This window comes from Gopherus evgoodei, chromosome 11, assembly GCF_007399415.2.
Source record: "Gopherus evgoodei ecotype Sinaloan lineage chromosome 11, rGopEvg1_v1.p, whole genome shotgun sequence".
NCBI lineage: Eukaryota > Metazoa > Chordata > Testudines > Testudinidae > Gopherus > Gopherus evgoodei.
This window is the reverse complement of record NC_044332.1, coordinates 64,509,565-64,533,224: the sequence shown is the minus strand read 5'-3', so window position 1 is coordinate 64,533,224 and position 23,660 is coordinate 64,509,565. Positions and strand designations below refer to the sequence as shown.

The 23,660-nt window shown below is 40.6% G+C and overlaps 1 protein-coding gene across 1 annotated transcript in view; it reads right to left on the bottom strand.

The window, feature by feature from the left end:
* The window catches only part of DPP10 (dipeptidyl peptidase like 10), an 863,493-nt gene extending 861,387 nt beyond the window's left edge, over positions 1-2,106 (bottom strand). The window contains exon 1 of the mRNA XM_030580652.1: positions 2,020-2,106. Coding sequence (XP_030436512.1) covers positions 2,020-2,079 — 60 coding nt within the window. The 5' untranslated portion in view covers positions 2,080-2,106. The remainder of the gene's footprint in view (positions 1-2,019) is intronic.
* Positions 2,107-23,660: the final 21,554 nt, after the last annotated feature.

Here is a 23,660-nt window from a genome sequence, read left to right as displayed (position 1 = left end):
ATATAGTTTAACTTATGGTATCAGTATTGCTATGTTTGTTGTATAATGAAAGATATGTCTAAAAGACTCTGAATCATGTTCTCTCTCTTTTTGAAGAATATTGACTTGTTTGGGTTGGTTTTAGTTGTGTATCTAACAGTTTTTGTTTTGGTTTAACAAGTCCAGTCAAATGAATTTAGGAAGTGTTGCTGTCAGTGAAAAATAAGTATATCAAATATAATGTAGGAATACTTTACAGTGCAATCATCCTTACTGCACAGTACACTCTGTTCCCTTATTATTCTCAGTGCTAGACCTACAAAGTATGAAATGATTTGAAGTGATTTAATATTATATACACTTGCACTCTTTGAAGTGGGCCAAGGCAACTGCAATTCATCATTTTTGTGACCTTGAACATTTGAGCATGAAAAAAACTGGTCATTTATGGTTGACAAATACCATTATGAATTGCATGACTAGTCATTAAGAACAAAGGTCAATCCCCAACTGCTTCCTGACTACACATAGTTTGCATTAAGCTCTGTACTCTATTAATTGTAACCTTAGGATCAAATGATATCGAAGATATATACCTGTTATTCCCTCCTCTCTCAGTTACTAAAAAGTGTAAGATTTTTTACATCCAGCAATTAAGTGTAGAAAACCTAGCTGCTAATTTTCTAATCTTTGTCTTTCAGACATTCCTTTTTAAAAATAAATAATTCCCAACTTTTTCCATTAAACAGGGTAAAGAACTAGATTTTGTCATATCACTTAAAGTTAGTTTGCACCACAGTTATCACTGCACAGTTTAGAATTATGTGAAAATATAAGTATTGGACTGTACTTTTTGCAGATTTCCACCTTAATCTGTGAAACAAAATAACCAATGCAAAATTTCCTCTTGTGGTACTTTCTCTTTAGAACAGAACTGAGACAAATAGTCAAACACATGGACATTTACTATATTATTCCAGGAAAAATCATTTATATTTATAGAGATCATTTTTACTGCATACCAATATATTTAGGGGTTACTTTTTCCTTATTAAAGAGACTAGAACATCAGCTGTCAAGTCATTTTGCATTAATAGAAAACTTTACCCAGTGTAAAAACCAAGGCTTTGTCAGAGAGAGGATAAGAAAATGGCAAACAATCTAGCGGATTATTCCCATCAGAAATTCCCATCGTTTGCCAGAACTACAACACATACACATGTACAGTAACAATGCACAATGAAAAGAACCAAAGTAGTAACCAGGTAAGTTACTGTGAAATGAACTATTAGCCCCATGCCAATCAGAATTGATTGAAGAATGATACAACCATTAATAAAACCTCAATATTATACTGCACCTCTAGATCATCGCACCACAGCCATTGACCCTCCCATGCAGTAAAGAATCAAAAAATAAAGTAAGATCTTCCAGAACAATATACCTGTATTTTCAATTAGCCAGATAATACATGACAAACTTTCACATGAATATGCGTATGGGTTTGATTCAAGAAATCATTTGTAAAAAATTGATTTAGACCTTAACAAAATTAATCAACAAATGTTCATTATCTCTGCTGCAACGTTAATGCCTCTGGGGTTTTTGTGTTTTAGTTAAAGGATGCAAAAAGATGGCAAATCATCACACTCAGCTGCCAGCTGCATAGTAATTTCAGGATGCGGGTTTGCTCTTTTCAATATCTTGTATAGTCTTCTTAATTTCTTTCACCGACCAAATGATACTGCAAACTCACCCCAAGTTTGGGAAACTTTCTGCATTGTACCAAGATTCCAGACACTAAGATTAAAACTACGAATTATAAATGACCCTGTATACTACACTCACTACTATGTTCTCCCCTTATGCAGCTTACTATACACAAATCCTTTACTTGGATTCAACCTTCCTTCCAAACACAATCCAAACACGCTCTATTGGTAGCAAACCCAGCATACAAATTGATGTGTGTTAAATATATGGAATTACAATGTACATACGACACTACAGAGGAATAAAATAAACAAATGTTGCCCTTACCTTGATTGGCTTAGATGACTGACACTTGACATGATGGGACACAGTTGCTGTTTGGTTCATGTTTCAGCACCCTGGACAGTGCACAATCCCACAAGGAGTTGGAACGGATGGCTAAAAATCAGTTCTTTTCTCTCGCAGACTTTGCTGCTTCTGCTGCTGCTGCTGCTGCAGGAGTGTTTCTTACTCTAAACTGAGAGAGTTGGTTTCTTACTTAGCTTCAGAGTATTCATTTCGTTCATCATTCTCGGTGCTCCTGGTGATGTGCAATAGCAAGCTAAAATACTGCTTCGATTCACTTCCACCGCACCTTTCCAGCACTGAAAATGTGACAGCTACACAGCTCAGCCAATGATCTTGGCTCCCATTCTCTCTGAAAGGGCTGAATACCAGAGAAAGCACCAGATTAATTGCAGATCCGTTACTTAATGGAGCACTGAAAAATCCCCCTCCCACCCAATTAAATAAGATAGTTTAAAAAAGTTTATGTTCTTCTGGGTGTTTATTACAGGGATTATTTTTTGCATGCTTCGCCCTATTTGTGTGTGTGTTTCAATTTCCTTAGATTCTACTGCTTTCCCATTGCTTTAATAGTGACACAAACATCATCAGATATCATAGATGCCAGATTGTGAACATCAGTGTCACATGCACACACTGTGCCAATATAGGATGTTCCTCATCCCAGTTTCCTGGGGCGTGCCCATGCCTGTATAGCCTGAAGGAGGAAACAAGAAGATATTGTTCCTCTAAATCAGGAGAAAAGGAACTCGGGCTGGACTTTGCTAGCTCCCTTCTCCGCAAAGAACTTTTCTTGGGTTATTAGACTGTGTCATGTTCTGAAAATATCCCCTCCACATTTCTGAAAAGGATCAACAACTAAATAAGAGACTGCGCACAGAAGTCCCACCCTAGATTTTTTGACAAACCCAGTGCACACTGAGACAGAACTTTATTTGTATTATTGTAGCTCATAGGAGCCCTGCTTATGGATTAGGCCCCATTGTGGTAGAGGCTGAGCAGATAGAACAGAAATATGGTCCCTGCCCCAAAGATCTCTTAATCTAAGCATAAGACAAGATGGATACAAACAGATAGGGAGTACAAGGAAACAATGTGGCAATATTGGTGAGCCAGTGGTCTCTGCACTCCAACAGTCTAATCCTTGTCAAGTCTCCTTCCCCTACCCCATAGGAATCACAGCAAAGGAGCTTTTTAAGGAGGGATTTGAAGGAGAAGAATAAAGTGGCTCTACAGATGCTTATGGAGAGCTCCTCCATGTGTGAGGGGCAGCATGAGATAAAATGGGCAGTTGAGGGTAACATCATTGCCAGCTGTGGCGCTTGTCAGGGAGCTGGTGTTTAGCAATTCCTGAAGTCCATACCCCTTTAAGTCATCTCACATTAAGCACCCAATTCAAAATTCATATTTGCAATTTTGGCCCAGGTTCATAGACCTGGGAACTACAGTAAGATGATGAGACATGAGGCTTCCTTGTGGATGAAACTGCTGGGGATCCCCTGAAAAAGGGAACAACCAGAATACAAACTATACATGAATTTTTGTATCCTGTATAAACAGACTGCCTGATTACTCCATGGACAGCTTGAGCAGGTCTCTTTGAGGAAAGCAAGGGCTTTAGATATGGACTAGATCATATTTCTTCTTCTGCTGACCCCTTCTGCCAAGAGTAGTGTCTGCTCAAGTGAGGTTTAGAAAATCACTGTGCAGGGGCAAGTATCAGAGGGTAGCCGTGTTAGTCTGGATCTGTAAAAGCAGCAAAGAATCCTGTGGCACCTTATAGACTAACAGACGTTTTGGAGCATGAGCTTTCGTGGGTGAATACCCACTTCGTAGGATGCATGCATCTGAGGAAGTGGGTATTCACCCACGAAAGCTCATGCTCCAAAACGTCTGTTAGTCTATAAGGTGCCACAGAATTCTTTGCTGCTTGTGCAGGGGCAACCACTGACAGAAATATGCCCAAGGTTTCTGAAAAAATAGTATCTTCCTAAGCCAGCTAGAAGCATGCTAGGTGCCATGTCCCAGTTAACAATTGGCCTGAACAGCCCACTCCCTTCACCTTGCTTCATTTTATTGGATCATGAGTAATAAAAGCACCATGTTCAGCAAGTGTATTTAATAGCGCAGTACTGCTCTTTCACCACCCTCATCCACATCCAGGCAAGACTGAAACATAATGGATTCAGTTCCAAAACAAACGCAGAAAACTATGACTTTTAAACACACATTTGACTTTGTAGGTTTCTAAACTTATATTGGGGGAAATACAAGATAATATTACATGAAAAACGTCATTTTCAGGCTAACAAGATCTCTCTAAACTTCCCTATGCCATGACTCATACTATTTATGTTCATAATACAAATCCCCACTAGATGGTTACAGAGGTTATCAGATATTGGGACTTGGGGTAAATGGAAGAACCTCTGGGGAGTCAATGATACACTTTTTTTCTTGAATCAAAAACATATTTAGTATTTAATAAGGTATCAGCTACTTTAAGTCAATAGAATGAATTAATGAGATATTTAGTGAGACTAAAATATATATTGATTTTATAAGCTCCAACCGGCACTACACAAGTTTCTATGCCCTGTTTTATGATTTGCAATAGCTGATCTTCTGTGTTAGCCACCAAAATATGCCTCTAAACAACAAAAGAAAAAAAAGTTTAAAAAGCTGCCAAAGATTTGAGATCAATAATTTCCCAGAATTATATGCAAATAGACTTCTATACATTTTAATTTATGTACCCCTAGAACATACAAATATTGCTGATTAACCTCATAGTCTTTTTAGATATAATTGTAAGTATAACCCTAAAAAGGGTGACCAGATATAGTAATGACTCTGTAAGTGAATCATTTATCATTATAAAATATCTCAGAAATAATTTAGATCAATAGAATGGGGTTCCACAAAGTGCTGACTGAAATCCTCTAGAACATTGGTTTATAGCTTAATTCTCTGGTAATTTCATTCATTCCCATCCTTTGGGGGTTTTTTATGCAGTATTTAATCCTTTGTAGTGTGTAATCCTCTTTGATAACTGGCTGCTTAACAAAATGTAGTTCTTAACGCTGCTCCTGGGTTGTTGACTGCAAGTATCCATGCTGCCCCATGAGGAGGTTTTCAAGCATCTCTGTGCCCTCAGGGTTTAATTAAACAACAGAGATTACCAAAATATATTTGAGAATATTAAATCTAAGAACAGATGCCTCTATTGAACTTTGCAATAGAACAGGTGGTAACTGTACCTCCCAGTACACTGAATGATCCTCTTTCCTTAAATATTTAAAATTATTAAGAAATTGTCCTGACAGTTCATAATATAAACTAAACTTCCTATTATTGTAAGTCCTGTAATAAAAACACTCATGACCACCCCATCCCTGAAACACAATATGTGATTGCAGTCATCCACTTCTGCTATTAGAGACACTGTTCCCTGAGGCTCCTGATAAGTATTCAAGGCCTTCAGTACCCCACTGTTAGTACCTCCTGATATAGTTCCCTTACCACACATTTTTCTCCTTCTTGCTTTCTTTCTAAACCTCATGTTCTTTCTGTAAACTTGCTGTATTTTAGAACTCCAATTTTCTAATTTAATTTATGTAACTGATGTGCTACGAGAACAACAAAAGCAAACCAATATCACTAGTTAGGTACTCCCATGGAACCGACCTGCTTTCCTGTAGCTATTTGCTTTCTTTTGTTAACATAGGCATACACTGAAGTTCTCTTTTATTGCCTTCCCACAGGGTCAAGGCCTGATTTTGAATTCACTTATCCTGGCATTAACGTTGTTGTTACTTCTGACTCACATTGGATTGAAATCAGATTCCAGGCCCCTCTGTTTAAGTGCATAATAGTTTTGTAGATGACTATACATGGCACCAGTAAACCTCAAACTACTCTTGGATTGGCATCTTGATTACTGTTTTATTCAAAACGAGCTGAATTCTGAGCAGGTTTGTGTGCAAACCTAACTCTCAAACACACCAGAAACACCAGGATACTATGCAAAAGATTCTGCCCATGAGCGCACACAAAACATAGGAAGCCTTCTCCCTGCACTACGGTATAGGGTTGGCATAGCCAGTGGATTCATATAGAGTTCAAATTCCAATGGGCAAACCCTACGTTGGAGGAAAGCAACAGACCATAGTTGAGTGTTACTAATGCACACAACACGCACACAGATTATACTCTGCAGTCATGGGGCTGGCTAGGTTAAACTGCTTGAAGTAGAAATCAGGAAGTGAGGAAAGAAATCACTCAGATAAGGAACACCTTAAAAGAACAACCCTTTAATGTTTATTTTAATTTCCTCTAATGCAGGTGTGGAATGATATAGAATTACAGCCTACTTTTGTTAACCTGAAACTGTCACTGCCTTTATATTATAAATAAACAAATCTTTAGTGTGGTGAACTCTTTTATATCTCGAAGAGCAGTGTATTATCTTGGAATACAACATCCCAATATATTTAACTTAGTTCAACACACACACACTATCCGAAAAAAATCATAAACAAAAAAAACGCTTCAATGGCATTTTACAAATATATGTATGTTAAAAACAGCTCCATATGAATCAGCAACAGTTGATGTTCTTGTACACAGAAGAAGAGAATCCAGTTTCCTGCTTAAAATGATTTTCTTTATGAGGCTCAGGCAAACACTAGAAAGAGCTATCCACTGTTTTGAACTGATAAAGAAACATACCCAAACATTTCAAGGTGTCTTCCTATTTTACAGATAAGCCAACACCCACACAAACAGTTCTTCCACTGCTAAATATCTGATGATTTCTCTACTGTTATCAAGCTCTATTTTAATTTTCATAGAAAACAGTCGGACGGACTTTTTGATATATCTTTTCAGAAAGGAGGGGCATGCTGTAGTACTCTGATACTTGGCAGAAACTTTTTTAAGTTTCCGCAAAAAGAAAGCTAAATCAATTCTTAATTTATGGCCAGAAAGTGGGAAAATCCCTGATGTTTGAATAAGAAGAGTCTGCTCTGATGGGTTTATCTGACAGCTATGAACTTGTAGTCTATCATGAAAATAAGACCAACAGCATCCACTTGTCATGGAGTAGGTAGCAGAGTTTGTTGGCACAAATGATAAAAATGAAAAACAGATGGGTGAAGACGGCACTGGTGACATAAGGGAGAAGCCAGAAGAAGAAGAGAAGAGAAGAGAAGAGAAGAGAAGAGAAGAGAAGAGAAGGATGTAAGAGGAAAAGGGGGATGTTAGATCAGAGTGAGTAAAAGATAAACATCACCTGCAAAAACCTACACAGGCAGATAGCAGATGACTTTATGAGCTATTTGGGCAGCAACACACTCACCAGGCCCCTTAAGAACTGCTGAATGCATTTTGATCATGGCAGATGTGAAGAGTGACTGCACCATCTACACCATCCTCCTGGGCACACATTTGTACAATTCCATTGTTCACTAGCCTTCTGAGGGGAAGTGGAAGGAATATCCATTTTTTGCCCTTTTTATTGCTTTTGAACAGCACTGCAGAGTAATAGCGAATACTATGCCAGGGAATAGGCAAAAAAAAAAATGTATTGCCACAGAAACTCCATTCATCTTACTTTCCATCTTAGTTTACGAGAGGCTTTGGCACCAGAAACATCAAACATATTTGTATTATGGTGGTCCCAAGAGGTCCAAACAGATCAGGACCCCTCAGTGCTGGGTGCTGTACAGAAATATAGTAAGAGGCAGTATCGACCCCAGAGAGTTTACCTCCTAAACAGACAAGTCAGACAAAGGGTGGGAGAAGTGAAGTATCTTTACTCCCATTTTACAGATAGGGAACTTAAGCACAGAGGGAATAAGTTACTTGCTCAGAGTCACAAAGGAAGACTGTGGCAAGGTCAGGACTGAAACCAGAATGTTTGAATCCAAGCACAGGAATTTAACAAGACCTCAATCCTCCCTCTCTTTTTCAAACATAAGGAATTTCTTATATTTTAACCTTTATTGGCAGGAGTTCTTTCACTATAAAAATGGAGCAAAAAACAGGTGAACCATTGGAACTTCTGGTTTAATTCTGTGCATAACAACTATTCCTGCTACCAGCAAGACTAACGGTGTCTGCCACCAGAAAAGCCATAGAATCAAATCAAGTCTCATACACTTGAGCTCAAGAAACAAATAATAAGGGTACACCAGCAAAGCTCTCTCTTCCCATTTAATAGAGCAAATATTTAAATTCTCATTACACAGTGCTCAAAAACTATTACAAAATATTGGAGAAGCACCAAAAGCAGCAAAAGTATCTTCCAGTACCAATTTACACTCCTTTAAGCGTGAAAACATTGATTACCATAGGGACAATAAGAACTAAAGAGAATGCTTTTACTGAAAGAATTTTATAGCCTTGTCTAACCTTCCGGCGTCATTCTCTCCTGCTGGAGATGGCCATTAGCACTGGAATTTTGCATTGGATCCAGATCTAAAGTCTCCTAAAGTCCAGAAGTTCTTTATCTTGGATTCAGGTTGGGATTCAAGTTTTGAGTGAAAGATCAGAGGAGCCAGAATATTTTGTCTGAATCTGATCCTGTATCTCATTACTTTTCAGCATGGAAAGAAGAGAAAAAGTGTTTTTCCTTTTGATGATTAATTTTTATTATGAACAGACCATCCAGTCAGGAGGAGCCACACAAAAATTGTAAAGTTGCAAGCAAACAATATTCTCTGAAGGAAAAGCTACACCTGCCTATGTCATCCAGCTTCCAAGGGCTTAACAGCATAAACCTCAACCTAAATTTTCTCCCCAAGTTTAGGTGTTCCTAGGGCTAACCTACAGAACCTCTCTTGTCCAAACCCCTAGTTCCCTCAACCCCAGACACATATATCCTGGTTTGAGTTAAAAAGAGCCACCAGATACCACAACGGAGCAAAAATAACTCAATCTCTTTGTAGGGCTGAGGTATTTTGCATCAAGATGATTCCACAGAAGTGCTCTGTATCCCTGTATAGGATCCCAGAATCTGCCGCCCTGTTACAAAAGCAAACAAGGAAAGGTCCATGTATTCTACGGGGCTTGGGGATTTCGGTGGAAGAATGGTAGAGGAGGTGCAACAGAGTGTATTTTATGTTACATATCTGAGATCAAGCAGGAAAGGCACAAAGCAACCTTCCAGCTTGAATAAAAACATGGCCCAGTGACTCAAAAAGGTAACAGAAGAAATTTGGCTCCATCCATTATAGATCCTTCTCTAATGGTCCCTATGAGTTCTGGGTTTACAAGACGTTACCACTTGTTCTGTGGCTGTTTCTATAAAAGGTCTAACAAAAGAACACCTCTAGAAGAACAATACTCAGTCTTCAATGAATGCGGAGTCAAAACCTTAGTGATACTACTGAACAAGGACTGCTCTATTTTCCTCCAATTGCACTCAAAAGGATACAAATCTGCAAGTTGGTCAGTTTTCAGTATCATATTCATCCAGATTTTTTTTCTGGATGAAATTTATAATTGGCTTGCATGGGCAGCATTTTTTCTTAATCCATCTGAAAAACACTTAGGCTGCTTTTTTAGGAGCCTTTCTCAGCTTTAGACTTCATACTTCCTATTTGTATTAGTCTCATTATCATCTATATTGCAGCAGCACCTATCACGTGATATGTTTTGCACAGACATAAAAGAAAATGCAATCCCTACATACATGTCAAGATAAGTATATACCTTACAACACTGTCTAGGAAGGGAATCATAAGGAGTTGCCAACATCAATGAAAACATGTCCTTCCTAAACTATCCCCCCTTCTTTTTCATCTAAAAATGCTGATTCCCTCATAAAATACAATCAGAATACCAGAAACAGCTTTAATTTATTGCCACACTTAAAAAAGCAGAAGATAAATTACTCATATTTTGTCCTGCCCGCCCTCACATAAAGTTTGTTTATTGATTTATTTTTATCTTGGCAAAAAGCATCAACTTCAATTAACAGGGACTAGAGATGGCAGGACTATCCAGTGAGTTATATACTTGGAGATGTTCTGCCTCAGCTCCTCCAAGCTGGCAAATTTCAGGAGGACAAAGCTGGCATTTTGTGGCTCCCCAATTCTGGAGTGAGGTAAAGCAGCTTGAAGGCTGGTTTACCTTATGTTATTGCTAATGATGACTCCAGCAACTGGGGATCTGCCAGGCCCAAGACTACACTGACTACTTTGCACATCTCATCCTTATTTCAGAAAAGAAAAGATAGTGAGTAGTAGTGATAGTAGAAGTAATGGAGAGCAGAGCATGGAGGGCAGGGAGAATAAACCAGCAGTAAAGGGACTATGAGAAAGTAAGAAAAGTTTGGGGCAGAAAGCCAATGTTGGGGCAGAAAATAATGTTCAAACTTCCAGCTGTGAAAAGCAGTCTGCTCATATCATTGGTTGTCCAGGCCTGTGAAGATTCAGGGGAGAGAGTTCTGATTGGACCTCTTTCTCTGTTGTTGCTGCTGCTGCTGCTGCTTTCAATCATTACCAGGGAAGATCCTGAGGCTGCCAAGGGTTGGCTCTGCCCTCAGAAAGGCCTGTGTTCTTTTCCTAGACTAGTGTTTCTCACCCTTTTCAGGTTGGCAAACCCTTGTTCGAAGTCACAAATGTTCACAACGCCCTTACATTTACTATAAACTCAACAGTACAAAATGCATCAATGATAAACCTATACAATACAACTACTACTGTAAATAGGACATTTGACCTGTCAAATGTTGACGGATTTGGCTGCGCTGAAGTTATCATGCAAATTTTATTTTCTTGGCTTTAGAGTTGTAATAAAACTTTCAGTGTCTCGTGACCCCCTGATTGCCTTTCATGACTTCCCCAGGTGGGTCATGAAAGGCAATGACCAATGAGTGAGAAATAGTGCCCTAGTCTATACTGCTCTGGTCCAATACCAATGGTGGCTGCTTCAGGGACCACCAGAATCTAGCCCCAAGCCTATATCCAGATAACTTCTTTATGCTTCAACCTCAATTAATGCACGTGATTCGACAACAGTGAATCAGCAGCTAGGTATATGAAAAAGTGCTGAATCAGTGGAGGCTGCTTAACAGAATTTATAAACTGGTTGTTTCAGTATCAAAGATAAATTATACCATACAAGCACATTCTCTAAATGTACTTACTCTACTCCTTGCCCTCCTACATATGTTCAAAAAGCAGAATAGAAAAACATAAATCAAAGTCTTAGCACATACTTTCTTCCCCAACTCAAAAAAAAGCCATAGCTCTGCTTTTAAAATTCACAGTTCCAACTATACAAATAAGAACATGGCCAAGCAATCAGCACTTCAAAAGTAATTACAAAAAGTAACTTACATTTATCTAGCGCCTTTCATCCCAAAGGACCCCAAAGCAATTTACAAACTGTATATATAGCATGGCTGGTATGAGAGCAGCTGTAGTGAGGACTTGAGGTAAATAGGATTATTAGACCTACTGACTTTTATGTGTTCACTGGAACAGAGCTGAGCCTGTTTTAGAATAATGCATCTCAGAACACTCCAAACCTTAAAGGTGTTTATAATCCAAAATTTTACAAATGACAGATCATAAAAGTTTTGAAACATAATTCTTAACTGGCTATTCCAAATTCTAAAGTATTCAAAATCCATATTGGGATATTCTGGCTTGAGCTCAGCTCTAAACTAAATGAGTTTTAAAATATTACCAAGGGAAAGAAGTTGGAAGAGAGATGCTGATGGAAAATCTCAGATATCTTTGCCTCCTGGGCAATAGCTTGTATCAGGGGTTCATTAGGTGCCACGAGCAAGTCACTGCAGAGGGACAATGGGATTAATTTGCTGTACTCAGTTTTTATTTTGTTTTTAAAAATGTTGCCTCCTGCAATCACCTAGGTGACAATTGAGGATGCATACATAATCCTTCTTCCTTTCAGAGCTGAGTGATTGTCTTGAAGTGGACCTTGACAATTTATCATTTACCTACTATCTGCTCAGCTACAAAAGACAGCCTGAGGGCGCGGCTGCAGTCCTACACCATCAACAGCACCAGTCCCCAGAGTTACAGCTTGATCTAGAGCAGGGGTCCCCAACATGGTGCCCATGGGCACCATGGTGCCCGCCGGGGCGTCTAAGTGCACCTGCCTACTGGCCGGCAGACAAGCATCTGCCGAAATGCCGCCAATAAGCAGCGTCATCCAGAGGTGCCACTGCTGAAATGCCTCCGATTTTCGGCATGCCTCTGGATGACGCTGCTTGTCGGCAGCGACGCCTATTGACATTGCCGCTTGTCGGCTGCATTTCAGTGGATGCTCATCCGCCGCCACAGTCCTCAGTGGCTCGTTGTCTGGCTTGTCATGTGATACAGTTCAATGCTATCATCCTCATTTTAAACATGGGGAAACTGAATCAAAACTGTGTAGTCCCCCAGGACACTAATTGTTCAAATTAGAGAGCTCACTCCTGTCATAATCCTGTGCTCAGACTCTTGTAACATATTTCTCTCTAGAAGAACTCACAAGCAGAGCTGCCAGTGATATATGGGAGTTTGGTGCATGCAATTGGAGTAGACCTTGCAAAAGGTCTGCAGAAATATGAGAGTTTGGTGCATGGAATTGGAATAGAATTTTCAACACGTCTACAACACGCCTAAGGCATCTGTGGTGCAGATCACAGAATTTGGCTCTTACGATCACTGGTCCAGTAGTATTCTCTGGGCTCAGAAGGGAAGAAGAATTAACTATATTGCTTCTTAAGTATAATAGAGTCACTCTGGGAATTTGTTTCCATTTGAGTTACCTTTACGAGACGTTTCAATTACACTGCTGTATGGCAACTGCAGCATCAGCTAACAGGGCGCTGGAGTTGCTGTTATTTATGAAAGTGTCAAAAGCGTCTGGGTGTTTTTTTCTTCCCACCTCACAGGTCCTGGTGTGTTGATGGGTGGCCCCAAAGGTGCTTAGGTCTTTGTTGAATTATTCAACCCAGTTGAGTGCTGAGATGGGACAGGGTGTTTGTTGCATTGCATCATTCCGAATTATTTTTGTTTATTGCTTTTTTTGTTGTCCACACCTTGCTTAAATGTCACCAAAGAAGTAAAGCAAAAAATTCTAAAGATACAGGAATGACTGACCTGACATTGAGATGTTTTGAACTAAATTCTGAAGCTAAAAAGGAAAAATGATTTCATTTTTGCTAATCTTTGTATGGCCTCAGTTTTGGGAACAGCATGTGAATCACCTGTGCAATTCAGCATAGCTTAATTGAAACACTAGCCAATGGAGCTATGCCAATTTATACCAACTGAGAACCTGGTCCAATATTCATTACCAGATGCTTTTTTATGTCATTCAGGTCCATTCCTGGCACATAATATATCATTATCTAAGTACTAATATGTCCCCATAATCATAGTATTGGAGCATCTTCAAAGTAATAATCTCTCTGGTTCTGACTGACAGCGGTCCAGAGGCTCTTCTCCATCAGTTGTGATCTTCTGTTCCAGGTCTCCATGGGGCCTTTGGTGGCTCTGCGGTGGGATCAAGTCCAGGTGATGTGGCGCTCCTGCAGCCTCTCTGCAGGAGCTACCAGCTCTGCCCACCCTGAGTGAGCTGGGCCACCTCCTTTTGAGCTCTGCTTCCACTGTGAGCATACCCATCAAGTGTGTCTTGCTGGGGCCTTCTGGGCCCCAAGCCGCTCATTAATCCTTGGTTCCCTGGTGTGGGGCCTATGAACCCCATTACACACATCCTCCTCAGGCTAAGACCTGGGCATGGGTCTTTTTCCTGCCACTCTCCTCCATCCCGAGAGAAGAAATTGGCATTCTTGTGTGCCTTTCCCATGGGGTGAAATACCTGGAACTCGCAGGTTTATAGGGAAAGGTACTATCTTATGATCTGGGCATTGGTGACTTTCATGGAGTTTAGCAACCGGATGAGTACATGGTCTGTGACGAGTATGAAGGAGTTCCCTAGGAGATAATATCAAAGTGCCTCTATGGCACTTGTCAATGCCAGGCCTCTCTCTCGATAGTAGAATATTTCACCTCCCAAGAGAACAGCTTTCTACTTGTTTATAGGATTAGATGTTCTTTTCTTTTGATTTTTTTGGAATAGCACAGCTCTGAGGCCCACTTCTGAGGTGTTCATTTGCAGAATGAATGACTTCATAAAAAGTCAGGGTGGAAGAGAACTGGCCCCTAGATTAGCAGGTGCTTCAAGGCTCTGAAGGTCCTGTTGCAGGCCTCCATCCACTGCATCTTCTTGGGGTTGGTGCCTTTCACCAGGTCCGTAAGGGGGGCACTTATTGTGGTGAAGTTGGGTACGAATCCCCTGTGATAGTCGGCAAAGCTTAGGAAGCATCACACTTCCTGTTTGGTTGATGGTATCAGGCAATCTGTCAAAGCCTGGACTTTGTCCACTAGGGAGTGCAGACAGCCCCATCCCACAGTATTCCCAAGATATGTCACCTCTCCCTGTCCTGGGTCGCATTTGGCCAGGTTCACTGTACATCCTGCCTTCTCAAGGGCCCAAATGACCATGGTGACATGGTGTAGGTGGTCTTCCGAGTTGCAGCTATAGATGACTATGTCATCAACAGAGGATCAGAAAAGAGCTACAAGAATGACTCAGGGTCTCAAAAATATGCCATATAGTAAGAGACTAAAGAAGCTCAACCTATTTAGTTTATCCAAAAGAAGGTTCAGAGGTGACTTGATCATGGTCTACAAGTACGTACATGAGGTGAATATCTTTGATAGTAGAAAGCTCTTTAATGCAGCAGAAAGAGGCTGTAAGGCACTGGGGCATAGGTAGTCTGGCCTAGTGGTCACAGCTGGGCTGGGGTCCACATGTCAAGGACAGTAGTCGGTAAGCAAGGGTCAGAGAGAATCCAAGATGGAGAGATTCCAAGCTGGAATCAGGAGACAGCAATCAGGGTCAAGCTGGGATCTGAGGCCAGAGATCAGTGATGAGGTGAGGTCTGGAGTCACAGCAGGCCCAAAGTTTGTACTGTTGCCCAAACAACTTTCTGGGGAACCCTCAAGGGTTAAATAGGGTGTCTGGCCAATCAGAGGGCCACAGAGTACTGTCACTCTGGGTCCCTTGGGAAGTACTTCCTGCAGTGCTTATTCTCCACACTGCTCCTGCCTGGAGCACTGCATAGCCTCCTGGTGGCACTGTGGGAACTTCAGCCAACTCAAGCTCTGCTGACCTCTCTTCAAGTCCCTGCATTTCTACAGAGGTATAACAAAGATCCAACAGTTGAAAGCTGAAGCTAGACAGATCTGGACTAGAATTAAGTCAGACTAGATGATCATAGTGGTCCCTTCTAGCCTTAAAATCTATGAAATGCCAGAGAGAGATACAGCAGAAAGATTATCTACAGATTGCACAACTGAACATTTGGATTAGGATCATGCAGATGCAAAGCAGCCCCGAAGCAGGTATAGCCAGTCATGGGAAGCCCTCCCCGGTGTAGGTATCCAGGGGAGAGACAGAATAGGTGTAGTGGCGTCCAGTGTAGGGGCATAGCTAGAGGAAAATTGGTGCAACTGATGCTTCCCTGCACTTTGACAATCCAAAGTTATACTATTGGCCCCTTGGCCTTGGGACCAAACCAGTACACAATTTCCCAGGATAAGGGAAATACAGAAGTGCAAACCATCTACATATATACAACTGTCTCTGTGCTGCACTTTGTACACCTTTCTGCCATAGTGGGCAACTCTCTTCGGTGGGGTATCAGAGCTTCCTTGCCTGGTTTCTGCACCTGAATGCTAAAACAGCAATGTGAAAAATTTCAGTAGATGGGCAGATGCACCTTTTGTCAAGGATGGCCTTAAAATTTGCAGGATCCCAGACTGTTGGACGATGAGGAGTCAGCTAGTTGCCTCCTCACCTTGCTGTTGTAGGGGGAAGATCATGCAGTGAGCTACCTCCCTCTTCAAGCCCTGCAGCTGGAGGGAGGCATTTGCAGTGAACTGCAGGTTGCTGTCAGGGAAAGGGAGGAAGAACCTGGAGAATTACTTTCCTTCTCCACCCACTCATCCCTCCTCCGCCACCCAACACATACACACACGTGCTCCAAAGTCAAAGGGAGTGTCTGGCAGTCAATTCACTGCTCCCAGTTACACTAGCAAAAAGAATATTGGGCAGTAAGCTGCCTACCCCTCTTCTTGTGGTAGCAGCAAAGGGAAATATCAGGCTGCCCTATGAGTTTCCAGACTAACCGTAGACCTGAAAAGTCAGGAGCCTACACAATCATTTGTGTTACTTCTGCTTAAGGCCAATTCTACCTTTGTGCTAGATTTACTAAAAATATTCCCTGTGTTGATTTGTTAATTTTGCCGCATGTGGGCTGGCAGTGGGCAAACAATTGTATATTTTTTCCATTCATGCAAAAATATCACACAGTTCCACCAAATTATACATGTTTTTATTCATACTTTTTTCATTCCTACTGCAAATTTTCAAGAACTGCAGGTGTGAACTTCCCTTCTTTTGGGTCCTATAAAAATGCCAGTTTGGAGGAGTTAGGTATACAAATACTAAGAGGAAATATATGGGCTTGATTCAATCCTACCCAACCATAACATCAGAGAGCAGGACTCTAAGTCAAGAGTAGGTCCATTGATGGCAACTAAATCACATTAGTATTAAAGTCATGCAAGATCACAATCTGGGCATGGGTTTCATTGACCATAATCCTACAGCAACTGGCTTTGAAATAATCTACAACGCTGTGAAATATCAGGGCTTGGCACTTCCCTAGGCAGTTGCCTAAGGCGCCAGGATTCGGGGGGTGGCATTTGCACGCTCCCATGGGGTGCGCGGGTAGCTTCCCTTTCCGCTCCCGTCGCACTGCCGAAGAAGAACCTTCTGCTGACGTGCCGCAGAAAACAGTGGCAGGCAATTGAGCAGCTCAATGACTGCCGCTGTCGCCTGTGGCATATCGGCGGAGGGTCCTTCTTCGGTGGCGCGATGGGAGTGGAACCGGAAGCTCCCGTGTGCCCCCTGGGAGTGCACAAAATGCCGCCCCCCGAATTCTGCCTAGGGCACCAGAAACTCTGGCACCGCTCCTGAAATAATTAACTGCCAGACTATACAAAGTTGCTAAACTAACAAACTAAACAGTTGCTTATACAAGAAAGTTAGCCTAACTGATACATTAGTTCCCAAATACGAGAACTGTTAGATACAACAAACTTTTACACCTCTGCAGGGTTGTTTGTTTGTTTTGTTTTTTAAATGGACCCTTCAGAATTGCATCACTTGGTAATATCTTTCCAGTTTATTGTAAACTGCTTCTTCCCCAAAGTAATACTCTTTTATTCCCTGTTAACTTTGTTTCCAGCTTTACACAATTAATTAGGAAAGTGTTTTAAGACCTACATTTAAACCACTTAGTTAATAAGGAATGAATGTTCAATGGCTATTCCTCTCAGACTATTTAATTAATGAGAGAATTTGCAAGAAAAGGGAGCAAGGAAAATTGATTTAGTATGTAACAACCTGCAACAGAAAAAAGAAATGTCTGGGAAATAGTATATGTATCTATTTATTATTTAAATGTATAAAGCATCCAAAGCCAGAGGTCAGGGTGCTGTCATAATTATTATAAAATATACAACTCAGATCAAAGAGACATCCCCACCTACTGAAATAAAAGCTGTTCTTCCATCCCATCCTGAAACACTAGTAAAACACCCATTCCCACATTGCCTCTCAGAAAAAGCCTGAGGATAACAGAACAGATGAGCCTTGTAATTTGTCCTACATCCAGGCTCTAGCAGACCAAGAAAGGAAATGAATTCCAAAGGAGTTCAGGACCCCTTGTGGAGTAACTCTGCCAACAACTCCCACTAGGTTTAAACCAGTGAGCTGTTACTTTGAGTGCCGACACAACTATCATGTTTTCACACAAAGAGGCAATGTTTAAAGTGGCCAACTCCCAGATTACATAGGGCTCATATCATTTATGCAGGATATGTTAAGATTTCTGACTAGGAAAATTGGTATTACCTCCTCGCCTAGCACAAAATCAAATAGAGAAATCAGATAAGCATTTAAGACTGATTTATTTAAATTAAATCTTTCTATTGTTGCAAAAAATTAATAGCATGCAGTAGCAGCAGCTCACAATTTTATATTGTAGGGGCTGTCATCCTGTTATCGCACTATAAGCAAAATTTCCTTTGATGTAGAATGAGGTGAGAGTATACGTCCTTTTAAATATTTTTAAAATATACTAGTTTAGTTTCATTGCCTGAAAGACCTGCCACACACAAGTAAAAGCAAGTGTCAAGACAGTCAGGTTTCCTTGGTAGAGAAGGTTAAAATAATATTAATAAATAATAATACTATTAATAGTAATTCTATTAATGCAGTAGTGCCTGGTGGCCCCAGACAATACCAGAGCCTCTATTATACCATGTTCTGCACTGAATATCACAGTTCAGAGCAAATGAACCTGTATTCTACTCCCATGGTCCAGCAAGGGCACTCAATTTTTAGACTCCCAGCTCCTTAGCCATCACCTCTCTTGGGTGGAGACCCACATCTGTCTCACTCATGATTGGGTTTTTTCCAGGCTGCACGGTGCCCTGCCTACATTGTGAGTTCCTCAGCAAGCCAGACTGCCTAAACAGACCTGCACCTGCATCTTGCTTTCTCCTCAGAGGCTATAAACAGTTATAATTGTGGGCAATTACAAGTTACCATATAGCTTTTTCTAAGCAAGCACATTTATTCTTAAGATGAAAGAATTACAGAAAAACCATATTAAAGCAATAAAAGAACCTACACACATGTTAATAAGCATACCAGAGATGACCTCCCTGCCAACTCCAGCAGGGCCTCTGGCAGAAGTCAGTCTTCAAACCCCGAACAGCGGTTTTTCCAGGTTACAAACTTATAACAGCTTTTGCTCAGAACAAGAACAACCATTCATACTTCATTCTTTCCTTTATTGCAACTTGGGCCTTGACCTTATCCTGATATAAAGGTGATCAGCAGGACATTGTATCCTTAAGAGCTTACAATCTAAACCCTATGTTTGATAGCCAGTACCTAGTAGCCACAATAAGGAATGGTAAGAAAAACAAGCATGTTTTAATTTGGTGAAAGAATTGGGAATGAACATTCAAAGAGAACATGAAGTTATAAGGGCCCTATTCAGTACAGTTAACAAGATCATAATCTTTCCCCCCAAAGAATCCATTGTGATAACTCTGATGAGATTCAGCATCATAAATAAATATATGATGGCATATTGTTTTGGCAAAATTTTGCCTAACCCATATTTAATACATTCCAATATGCCCCAAAGGATAGCAAACTTGGCAATTTAGCTATACATTATAACCCATGTGAGTTTATAAAGGAAGCTAAATAGCAAAACATTCCTCACTATTTCATATTAGTTAATTTTTCCATTACATGGATATACCTCACTTGGCCAAACTAGCTACCCAAAGTAAAGATAGTAGAATCCCACTGGTACAAACCATGAAACAAATTTTTGTTGTTGGGCATTTGTGAGTTCACTCAGGTATTTAAATTACTAGAGGGAAACTCAAAAAATCAATCTAATCAGAAGTACCCAATAAATCTGGACTGGAGAATAGTAACAACTGCTCGGATGCACCTCCAACCTAGGTTAGTTTGAATGCTTTTAACATTGACCTAGAAACATATATCCTCAAATATATACAGAATATAGTTAATGTTTATGAAAATCAATTTGCTTGTTATAAAAACCAAGAGCTAAATCTTGTTTAAAGAGGGAAGGAAAGAGAAAAGAACGTGGGAAGTCTTTTACCATGTCCTCCCCAAGTAACAGAGGGCAGAGCTTTCCACAGACCTTAAGAGAGTAGTAGGAAGGACCAGCTGAAAGTTGGACAAAAGAGGGGCATATTTGCTGTTTAAGGTTGTATTCAGCCTCTCAAACCAGCTAGTGAGCACACTGCAGTTAAAGGAAAAAGAGAGGCTCCACAGCATGTTCTCCTGGCCTGCCATGAGGAATCTTGCCCGTGCCAGACAGAGTCCTTGTGCAAAGGACAAAGTGAGCAATGCGTCTCCTGACACATGCTGTACCAGCCACGGCAAGATTTAGCCCCTATCATATTAAAAGTCATTCAGACTTTAAAATTTACATAATCTAATGTGACTAATTACTCATAATTACAAAATGTTGCAGCATATGCAATTACTTATTTAGCTTTGGTTTTAAATTAATGAAAGTCACACTCCTTCCATTTAAAATCTCATTTTCCATATGTGTAAAGCTTCCAATCAACTTTGAATTCCAAACAGAAGGGTCTAATTCAACCTTCGTGTAAATCCATTTAAACACAAGTTCAAACACAAATCTGGACCGTTGTGTCGAACTCCTCACAAAGAAAAAAGAAAGCAATGTCACAACCTTGTATGTGTAAAATATTCAGTAGCTATCACTTGTTTAAAAACAATCAAGCTTCCTTAGACAGACTGGGAAGGGATTCTGCAACCATGCCAAAAATAAAAGGTACAACAGTATTCCCTTTTCTCATCCACGCAATTATATGCAACTAAACTGCCCCAGGTAAACAGATATATTGACCAAACACTGTGTTCACAATTATTTTTCATTCTTCAAAATAAATTCAAAACCTAAGTATAATATTCTTTATCACAGAGAGAGCTGATAGTTTCTTGGGACTATAGTTCTGTTCTGACTTTTGTAAAAGGACTCTGCTCAGTGCAACAAAAATAAGTATATCACAGGACTGCAGACAGGGAACTTACTGCTTTATTTAACTGTATCGCAACAGAGTAGAGGAAAAACTCCTACTCGCTAAAATAGGAACGATGTCTCGATCCCAAATACTCTGGCTAGCACAGTTAATGCTATCATGAGTGCTCTACTATGTTGACAAAAAAAAATCTCATAATAATCTATATGTTAAATTATTTCCACAAATAGAACTCCATCCCTGTTTTGTGTTTGCTCCTGAGCCACTACTGTGGCAGTTCCCCTTTGCCCCAGGACATTTTGCAAAGCACCACACCAGTGATTCAGCAGTCTGCATATATAGGACCAGATCATGTCTTTTAGGAGCTGCTTATAGTAAGAGGTGATGAGGAGGAGCCTCATTGCCTGTAAAGGGCAAATACAGAAACAAAGGCAGAGAGTCTACTGCAATATCCCTTTATGGGCTGCAGCTTACTACCTCCTGGACAGCTCGCCTAGCTAATACATAGGAAGGACAAAGCCATGACCCAGCCAGATCTCTATCACCTTTGGTGGCGGATCCTCCATGGGAGGAGAGAGAGCTGGTCTAATAATTCTCTGAGTGCAAGGACTTTAGCCCTGCCCTGCTCTTAGTCCATGTCTTCAAGAGTCTGAAAAACACTCCCGTACTTCTCCCAACCCCCACACTATGCCCTTACTGGGGGTGGACAGAATCTGATTCTTAGTAACGTGGAAGCTCTTTATTCCCAAGACCTGCTACCCCTGTATCTAGAAACTAGAGCTTGATATGTTCTGTAATTACATATTTTTATCTTTTCCAGTTGTCTGCTCATTCTCCTTTCATATGCATGTCCCCCAGTTGCTTTACTCCCTTTTACCTCTAGCCATTCCTTTCCCATTTCGTGTTTCTTTTGTAAACAGTGTTTTTATCGATGAATATCTGTGCCCATATTACAAATGCAGCTCTTAAAACATGGGTCAAGTAGTTTTTCAAACATATTTTAGGTTATCCTAGAGACTATGAACACCTTAAGAGCTCAGGCTTACTGCATGATGGGTTTCCTTTTTCTTTCAGGTTCAGGGCACATCTGATCAAATAAAAGATGGAAATCACTGGTCAGTAGTTGCCTAAGGACGAGTCATTAGCATTGATTTTCTGAGTGACAAATGGGGACTGGTTTACAAAACGGATGTTTGAGTCCAATGAGTGGTGGACTAGAGAATATTGACTCTCTGATACGTGTCAAACTTGCCTTTATATACTGGGCCAGAGTCACTGCAGGGGATGTATCAGCTTCTCTGAGATAGATCCCTCCAGATGTGCTCCACACGCACACCTCCAGCAATGGAAAATCACATGAAGGTTTGTTCCTTTGTTGGACGAGGACAAGCACTTTTGCAAGCGTACCTATTTTCACAAATGTCAGATTCAGTTTTTCCCCACACATCTTTGAAATTCACTTCCCACCAGCATTCATGCCAGTAAAACCTAAGTGTTCTGAATGCTTGTAACAAGTAAACCAAAATAAAGATGTGAGACATGGAAATGACCGAAATGAAATATGAACATATATTTATGAGAGACAAGGTGGGTGAAGTAGTATCTTTTATTGGACCGACTTCTATAGGTGACAGTGACAAACTTTCGAGCCACACAGAGCTTTCCCAAGCCTAAAAAAGAGCTATATGTGGCTCAAAAGTTTGTCTCTCTCACCAATAGAAGTTAGTCCAATAAAAGATATTCCCTTACCCATCTTGTTTCTCTAATATCCTGGGACCAACATGGTTAAAAGTACTCTGCATAAAATATTTGTAGACAGTTTTTTTTCATTATTCTTCCAGCAATATCTTTCATTCAGAAAGATCCCAAAGATCTTTACAAGTATTATGTAGTGTCACCTACTGCTGAAAAGCAGCTATCCCTGGGGTGAAACATGACAGCTATCTGGCAGACATTTCATAATGAATCCATTAAATCCTGATCCAAGTGTGAGAACTTTTTGTCTTTTTGAAAAAACACAACAATGAATATTTGTGATCTCTATACATTTAATTACACTAGGATCTTTAACTCGTAAAAATATCAATTATGATGAATCTCCTGAGCAACAAAATTGCTACTTTTCCTCCCACCACTACCAGACTGTGATGGTCAGCAGAAGGGGAGTGCAGACGCTGTCTGGTCTCCTGTCTAATAAGCAGGAAACAGAAAGCTCTCTGGGGATCCAAGAGAAGAAGGCAACTTTAGTGCCGGGGATCAGCAGAGAGCCCAGCATGGAAGATGGTTGATGCTGGCAGCAGCTGTATCACCTATTGAATACAGGCCTGCACAGAGCCAGGGAGGAAGTAACAGAGACTCTCAATTCAGACAGCTGACTAGAGAGGGCTCAATGAGGACTTCTCAGGAACAAAGAGGCAGCAGCCTGCTAAGGCTATTAAAAAAGGCAGTAACTTAAGTTGTGGCAGCCAAGGTGCTCCAGACACTGTGAACATAAGGATGGGTTCAAAGCAATATGACTGTGTGTTAGCTCCAAGGACGACTGGGCCTCTGTGCTCATAAAGGGGGGTGAGGTGGAGCTTCTAACTTAACTGTCACGCACAGATGGAGCCATCTGCTAGCAAAAGACATTGGACAACCACTCATCTGGAAGCCCTCAATAATACAACTGGCTGTGGATCTGAATCCTGGGCAGTGGGATCTTCAGGATGAAAGCTAAGAAAGGGGACCGTGTGATCCCCTCTAATGCACTGCCCCCTAGAGACCAGGTTAGGCGGTACAACAAAAGGTAACCACTAATACAGTAGCTGACGACGCTGCTATGCCTGACATTTACAAATTTTCTGTCAACTCCAGATAATCTGCCAATAATCATTGAACATGTGTGAGAATTTTCAGCCCCCT